The 8,433-nt window shown below is 37.0% G+C and overlaps 1 protein-coding gene across 2 annotated transcripts; it reads right to left on the reverse strand.

Annotated features, from left to right (window-relative positions):
* Positions 1-2,866: 2,866 nt before the first annotated feature.
* Positions 2,867-6,033, reverse strand: LOC133141059 (tumor necrosis factor ligand superfamily member 15-like). 2 transcript variants are annotated; one of them, XM_061261438.1, is made up of 4 exons: positions 5,796-6,033; positions 5,684-5,708; positions 5,474-5,530; positions 2,867-3,229 (listed from the first exon to the last, which is right to left on the reverse strand). In XM_061261438.1, the coding sequence occupies exons 1-4, from the start codon at positions 6,000-6,002 to the stop codon at positions 3,225-3,227; spliced, it is 294 nt and encodes a 97-aa protein (XP_061117422.1). In that variant the 5' UTR covers positions 6,003-6,033; the 3' UTR covers positions 2,867-3,224. The 2 variants fall into 2 exon arrangements, with proteins under 2 accessions (XP_061117422.1, XP_061117421.1); XM_061261437.1 differs by lacking the exon at positions 2,867-3,229 and adding an exon at positions 3,248-4,201.
* Between the last annotated feature and the right edge of the window lie 2,400 nt (positions 6,034-8,433).

Genomic DNA, 8,433 nt, shown 5'->3' on the forward strand with positions numbered 1-8,433 from the left:
CCCTGCAAGTAATTAAACATTTAGCTAATATTTATAATTTTGGAATAGCACGATTTATTCTAATATTGTATATATATATGAGAAAAAATACATTTGATTAAATGTGGGAATAAATGCAAAGAAAAATTATACCGTTTCGTTGCATTTGGCACCCCATACTGCTGCTGTGAAAGCTGAAAAGGATCTTAAGGTAGGTTGATTGAGTCACATCACATTTCACTCAGATCTATTTCAGATATGCTGATAATGCCATGTTTAGAATGAAGTAGATTTTATTTTGTAAACACATTTGAACACAAATATCTGAACTGAAAGCTATGTTAATATTTAGAAAACTTTTTATAAATGTTTATATATTTCATGTTGTGCATACATGTATAAATCTCCACTTTTCTGTCACAAACTGACAGTTTAACATGCATAAAATGTAACAAACCTTCAGTAGACTATACTGTACATTATCTTAATATGAATTGCACTCTTATCAATATAAATAGCACTATACGAAAGTAGCAATATTGCAAGTTTTGATCATCAGAAACGAGAACAATAGCCGTTGGATACGAAGATCCGGTTTTGAAATGAAATAAAGATAGAGAAACGATCGTGTAAATGCGGTTTCAGTGAAGTTCTAGATAGGACTGTGTGGGAGCTCAGGTGAAACCTGTGCTTTTCCGTATCGCATTCACTTCATACCTGAACATTGAATAGTTTCGCTGCTTGTTGGGGACTGCGTGGGGATTGAGGAAGCTGCAGTGCAGCAGCAGTACATTTGTTGACCGTTTTGTTCAGGCGGAGAGATGTCATGACGTATGTCGTAGTCATATAGTACAGCCTACAATATTTGCCGAGGTTTCACATTATGGCTCAGAATATGAAACCAGTACAGAGCAATTGTGCACATGCAATGTTTAAAGCACATTGTATTTCATTAACTTAGGCAGTAGCTAAATAATGTTAGCTTTGTAATTATTAGCCTACTGTGTTATGATGATTGTAATTACCCTTGTAGCATTTGTTGCTTCACATACTCGGATTTAAACTGCTTTTATAATAATAATAATAATAATAATAATAATAATAATAATAATAATAATAATAATAATAATAATAATCAAAAGCAGAATTGACATTTATTTTCATTATAACATCTGAATTTAAGCCCAAATTGCATATATTTATTTTCCCTGGGCTTAAAAAAAAAACCTTGTCATGTGATATCATGCCAGTGATCCATGTAATCACACAGTTATCAAACAGTTTAAAGATCAGGTGATAATTAAGCTCTTAATGCCACTGCACCTATTCTTGTTCCCACAGTTAATAATCAACCCCATTATTTGTAGTAGTGGATGAGCTAATTTACCATTGTATTGGCAACAGCACAGCTCTGTTTACCCAGCATTCTGGTTTAACAATGTTTATACTAAATCTCTGTTGTAATCCTGTAACAACATTACATCTCACTTTCCATTGCAGACATACAGTATTCTGTCTGAGAAATAGTCTTTGAACTGCAATACTGACTAAAAGATTTCAGAGATAAGTCATGAGTCATAAACTTTCTTGGCCTTGTTGCAGTGATTTTACAAGCTTCCTCCATGAGACTGAAACTGTCAGTGCTTACACCTCAAAACCTATGGTGCTTAGAAACAATTCACAATTGTCACAATAGTAAGATGATATTTTCACATGCATGTACTGTATATTACCAGAAGCAGATATTGAAGAAAAATGTAACTCTGTCACTGTTACTGCTCAGCTTCTGACCATCACTTCCACTATCCTAATGTCTATTTGGTCACTTCCCCCAGGGCATAGTCAATGGCTTTGAAGCTGTGGCTGTTTTCAGTAACCAATTAATACACACAATACAATACAATGCAGCTGACTCACTTCCTCTCCTTCTCACCATTTATATTTCCATGTATTGGGCAATTCACATGGACTCTACTGTATATGAGCATATAAATCACATCCTGTAGTTGGAAGACGTGCCAACTATTTTTTCTCATGAGGAACATGCTGCAGGCAATGTGCAGTATAATACTTTGCTATATAAAGATAAAATATACTTTCGAGGGCGTGTCAGTGTTGGCTCTCCCCATTGACACACAATAACTGAAGATAAAAACAACATGACAAAAATACAGCCTCTTGTATTAGCGGGTAATCAACAGAAATATATAGTAAGAAAATATCTAATAAAGTATGGTACATTTCTTAAATGTACTCTGAAAGCAAAATTATGTTAAAAAATGTTTACTAATGAATTATATAATTATATTAGAAGTAAGTACAGTTTAAATTGTATTGCTGACTAGGGGCACAGTTTTATGTACCTGGCCATAGGGTACCACCCCAGTGAAAAGCCCTTGTACCCCTAGAGTTTACAGAGGATGATGCACTAAACAAAAAACATCCAGTGAGCGGCAGAGCAAAAACAACTTGCTATTGAAAGAGGTCAGAAGAGAATGGGCAGGCTTCTTCAAGCTGACAGAAATACCATATATACTCAAATGGCAGCAGTTTACAACAGTGGTGTGAAGAACGTCATTTCTGACGTGTGTCGAAACTTGAAGCAGATGTGTTGCAGCAGCAGAAAACCACACTGGATTCCACCGGTCAGCAAAGAACAGCAAAATTACGCTATCTACAGCATCATACATATCATGAGATCACCAAAACTGGACAATTGAAGAAATTGGAGAAGTGTAGCCTGGTGTGAAGAAACTTTATTTCCCGGCAATATGCCTTCCTGCATATTGTGCATAGGTTCTTCCACAGGGTAAAAGCATCAAATCCATAGCTACTATAACATGCTGAGCTGGAAGAGCTGTTCTAAACAAAAAGACATCGTAAGTCATTGTAAGTGCAATTTTTTAAACATTTTTTATTAAGGGTTAGGGACAGAGGGATACCATGTGCATTCATTTATGGCCACAGCCTAACCTTTTTCAAATGGATACATCCAGCAGGATAATGTACCATGTCATAAAACACACCTCATCTCCAGCTGGTGCCATTAACACGGCAGGAACTTTTTCCTCCAATGGCCTGAACATTCCCCAGATCTCTATCCAACAGTGCACCTTTGGAATGAGGTAGAAAGGGAAGTTTGCAGCATGAATGAGGAGCCAAGAACAGCAGGAACTGTGATACAGCTGAGTCAGCGTGGACCAGGAGTGTTTCCAGCACCTTGTTGATTCCATGCTGTGAAGAATTCAGGCTGTAGGCAAAAGGGGGTCCTTTAGAGTACTAGAGAGGTGTACCAAATAAAGTATATATTTATCATGTTTAAACTGATACAGAAGGAGATGGTAACTATTTAAACTGAGACACCCAACAATTGTAAAATAAAAAATAATTTTATTACAAAATACAAAGGTTATATATTTACAAGCAAAACAACAGACTAATAGTGAGGTGTGAGTCAGTTGGTCAGTGGAGATGGCCAATATTGGGCAAGTGTACAAGCAATATATATTGTAAATTGTGATGCAGTTTGTTTTTTGGCTTTATTTAGCATTAAACACAGGAAAAAATAATTTAAATGTGACTCAGACAGCACACACTGCAAAAAGAATTATCAATGAATATGATTTTGGTGAGCATGTCAGTAACTTTTTAAACTAAATTACGTTTTCAGCATGCAATCAGTTGCCCGGCCAATTCAATACAGAAACAAGTATAAAAATGTCCTCAAAAGGAATATATTCTTATAATATTGTCGACACAAATAAAACAATATTTCCAAAAATTTAATTAACAATAAATGACCCTCCCTAAATCAGAAAAGCACCAAAAAACACTTTCTTCTCATTGCAGTCAATTAGTTTCAGGTGTCCCACTTTCACCTTCAGCTGATCACCCTTCTCCAAGGAGAACACACGAGACATATAGAGTGATTTCCTCCAGGTTTTCTCGCTGCAGTTTATGGAGTCCAATGCCATCATGAGGACCGTTTGATCAGGGTAGCGGTCAGATCGGTGAAACACCTCTTGTTTAAGTTGAAGCAGGTTTCTGGGGTTACAGTGGTAGTCCTCGTACATTCTGTATGTGATCTGCAGGTAGATGGAGTAATTGCCATCCTGAGGAGCTATGAGGGCCTTGTTACTATAATTAAACATGTGGAGGTGAGCATCTCCTTTTCTTGTTTCCCATTCAAGATACTCAGTGTTTTGCATGGAACAATTTAGAGCTGTTGAGGCAGAAAAGTTGAAAAGTGTTTGCTGAAGGCAATTATGAATCTCAAAGCCACCGTTTTAAATGATGAATTTCACACATTGCTCTTAAAGATTACTTTGTAAAAACAATTCCTCTGCCGTTGGCATACATTACATATTTAATTCTCAATGAATTTTCTTGCACTGCATGCAGTTGGTAATTCCAAAATCTGTCATAAACACACACAACTACAACAAAGACTAGACATGCTCACTTGCAAGACACAGCAATAAGGAGCAAACTGCTTTAGGTCCAGCATTCTTAGGATAAGATTGTATTTGTATTAAGCTATAGATTAAGTTATTTTTAAGGTGCATTAGATTAGAAAATGATTAATTAGTTTAGAGACAGAGGGACAATGTTTAAAGTTGAAAATGTACAAATTGCACCCTTGGGGGCAAAACCCCAGAAAGTATTTTGTTGGATTTTCTAGTGGAGATAGCCATAAATATATGTATATAAATAAATTATAATGTTATGTGAAAATAGTATTTGTTGAGCATTGCAGTCTCGCTAACTAGCTTACTTCAGCTACACGCGAAACATCCTGAGGTAAAAAAATATTGCAAAACTCCTTGCTAATAGCATTTATTCATTAAACGTAGCCTTTTTAATGTTGGTTTCCTTACATGTGGCCAAAATTATAATTAAAAGTTACTGTTGATTATTTCGGCATAGTTCTCTGTTATTGTTCGGCATAGTTTATTATAATGATATTATAACGTATTGGTATTATGAGTATAAATAACACCAACTTTGATGCATTTGAGTAAAAAAAGAAAAAAGAATACATTGGAAATTGGAACAAGATGTCCCCTGGGCTATAACAACGAAGATGGCCACACAAGCTGTGCTGGTTTAAACAAAAGCATTGTGTACATACTAAACTGCTAGTCAATATGCTGTAATTTAGCAGTAAACAAATAGCCTATTGTTCTTAACGAGTTCGTATTCCCCTACCTTAGCGTGTATTTCCATTATTACCTGCCTGTAACATTCCAAACCAGTGATGCAATGCCTCCGGTTCTTCCGATAACTGTGAGCAATGCATGCGATTTGACCGCATGTCAGCGCCTTTATTGCACCTTTCATATTTACATAAGTATGCTATTGCAATGCTCCAATATATGCGCAAGCAAAAGTAGCATTAAAAACTTAAACCACATAATCACAGGAAAAAAAAAATAATAATAATAAAAACTGGTACAACGGAAGCTCGTTGTTCGATTGATGACGTAAGACCCACCTGTCAGGTGCGCATTTGGACGGGATTCAATTTCTGGCTGGTAATGGGCACTTGTACCTGAAGCAGAAAAAAAGCACCACTTGCATTCTGTAACTACAAAGATAAGCCAATCGCACACTGCTGAATCTAAATCATCCATCACCACCGTCACCACTACACACAAAATCAACAGCCAAATAATAATAATAATAAATAATAATAATAACTCACTGTGTTCCAAATCGTTTTTGTTGTGCTTTAAATAAAAACAAAATAAACAATTAGTAGAAAGCTGAACAACATGGCAAGACAAATGCCGTGCCGCGAATTTCAGAACATTTACCTTGCAGTCCAGAGAGCTGTGCGTTTGAAGGAACAAGAAAAAAATTCCGCTGAAAACCACAAATACAAAGCAAGTGACAATCCGGGAGATACTTTCTTGCCGCTTCATCTCGTTGCAGTGATCAATCAATACAAGTACGGATCTGTCTAACACCTGAACCTCAGACATCTCAAAACCCAACAGATAGCGTTCCTTGCAGATGGGCATTCGTAACTCAGGATTAAAGTGCTGTCTAGTGTTGTCGTACCTGTCATTGGCCAATTTATCTGTTTTTTGCCACGTTGTTAATGCACCGCCTCCAAGATAACTACTAACTCGCCTCCACTCTCCCCTCGCCTTAGCTAGCTAAAACGGAAAGTCCCAGAAACGAGAATGTCTAAAGTGATGACGCAACGGTTATCAACTTACTGAAAAGGAAGGGTGCAGCGTCGGTACATACAACAAGAGAAAGTTATTGGCGAAAATATGAACTCACCAATCACTTCATCCACCCACGTGCTGGTTTCGTGTTGCTTGGTTATTTGAACTATGAACTCTCAGCGCGTTCTTTATGTTTGACTCATAGCAGGAAAAGTAAAATTGACATTCCAAGTCAATCATTCCATAAATATTTGAGCAATCCATATTGGATAATCCCTGTAGGAATTACTATGGGCCTGTAACAATGGTTAATGTAATGCTTGAACTAATTGCGTTAATATCTGAACCAAACAGGTGAAAACAGGTAATGTAGCGCATGGTAGGATCAAATACACTGCGGCCCGCAGGACGTGGAGTTCTGTAGGACCGTAGTGGTTAAGGTAAATGAATGGAAATGATTGGTTAATGTAGCCATATTGTGACATGCCATATTACTGTTTATATGTTTGATTTCATATCTAATTAGTATAAATTTTGCCTGTGGTGGCCATGGGTGGTTAAGGCCACTGCCTCCAAGGGTTTGAATCTGGTCGATTGCTCTATGTACATGCACACACAGTATTGATACATCTGTGTACCAATATAGGGATATACATCCTTGTTAAAGCAATTCTATGACAAAGTGATAATTCTTTCTGTTGCAATTAATACAATATTGTTATTTTGATATAGCAATAGTATGATGTTATCTATTATATTGTTTATGGATTAAAATGTATTTGAAATACCTCAGATAATATCATATTTCCCTACTGATATGCCCGCCAGTTCCTGGATCCCAGTCTTTTTGTTTATGTGTTTCCCCTTGTGTCATCTATTGTATTTCATTTACTTGTGTGTTTTAATTTTGTATTTTTTTTGTGTTGTAGGTTGGGTGCAGTTGTCTGGTCCTGGTTTTCCATCTCATGCAGTCACTTCATTCTCCTCATCTGCCCCGCCTCTCATTTCATGATCAGTTTCACCTGCTTTGTTATCACCTCATCATTTCATTAGCACTGATTTTGTTTGCTCCTCTCTTCTCATCACATTCCTCACGCCCTCATCAATCATTCAGTCAGTACTGGCACAGGCAGATCATTCACTCCCACTTAGTTAATGATTAGTTAGATTTCCTGCACTCGCTCTTGTCACTGTTTAGTTTCAGTTCACACTCCCTTCATCGCCAGACTGTTTTTTCTTCTTATCAAAGCTTTTTGGTTATTGGCTGTTCTGGCAATGGTTTGGCCAATATTGAGATAGGGGATAAAGAAATATTGGATAAATTACATAAACTGAAGACAAATAAGGCAGCAGGCCCAGATGGCATATTCCCAAGGGTACTCAAAGAGTTAAGTGAGATCTCTTTTTAAACCGCTTGAAAGTATTTTTTTTTAGACATTTAGACATTATCAAAATGAGGATGGTAGGAATTGTAGGAGCCATTTTGAAGTGGGTTTGGAATTGGCTACGGGAAAGGACACAAAGAGTAGTAGTAATAGTAGGAGGGGCCTTATCCATTTGGGGTATTGTGGGAAGTGGAATCCCACAGGGATCAGTGCTGGGGCCACTGCTCTTCCTTATTTACATAAATGGCCTAGACATGAGCATTGAAAGTAATTTAGATAAATTTGCAGTTTATACCAAACTTGGAGGTTTAGCTAATAGTATAGACTCTACTAAAGTTATCCAGGAAGACTTAAACAGAATCCAGATGTGGGTGGAAACGTGGCAAATGACATTCAGTACAACTAAATGTAAAGTTCTACACATGGTAAATAAAAATATAAAGCAGGATTACTTCTTGAGAGACAAAATTGGATAGTGCTCAAGTGGAAAAGACTTGGGTCATAGTTGACCAAAGCCTTTCAGATTCTAGTCAATGTGCGGTAGCAGTAAAGAAGGTTAATGGGATGTTAGGATGCATAGCCAGGAGTATTGATTAGAAGTCCCAGGAAGTTATACTCTCCTTATACAATACTCTTGTTAGACCACACTGAGTACTGTGTGCAGTTCTGGGGACCGCACTATAAGAAGGACAGCGGCACTAGAAAAGGTTCAGAGAAGGGCAACCAGATTGATTCCATGTATAAAAGATAAGCGTTAGGCTTAGTTAGACTTGGGATGCTTAGTCACTAAGTTTAGTAAAAGGAGGCTAAGGGAGGGATTTGATTGAGGCTTTTATTCATTAAAAGGTATTAACAAAGTGAAGTATAGGGGATTCTTCAGGTTGAGTTCAGTT

This window comes from Conger conger, chromosome 11 (assembly GCF_963514075.1).
Source record: "Conger conger chromosome 11, fConCon1.1, whole genome shotgun sequence".
In the NCBI taxonomy this organism is placed as follows: domain Eukaryota; kingdom Metazoa; phylum Chordata; class Actinopteri; order Anguilliformes; family Congridae; genus Conger; species Conger conger.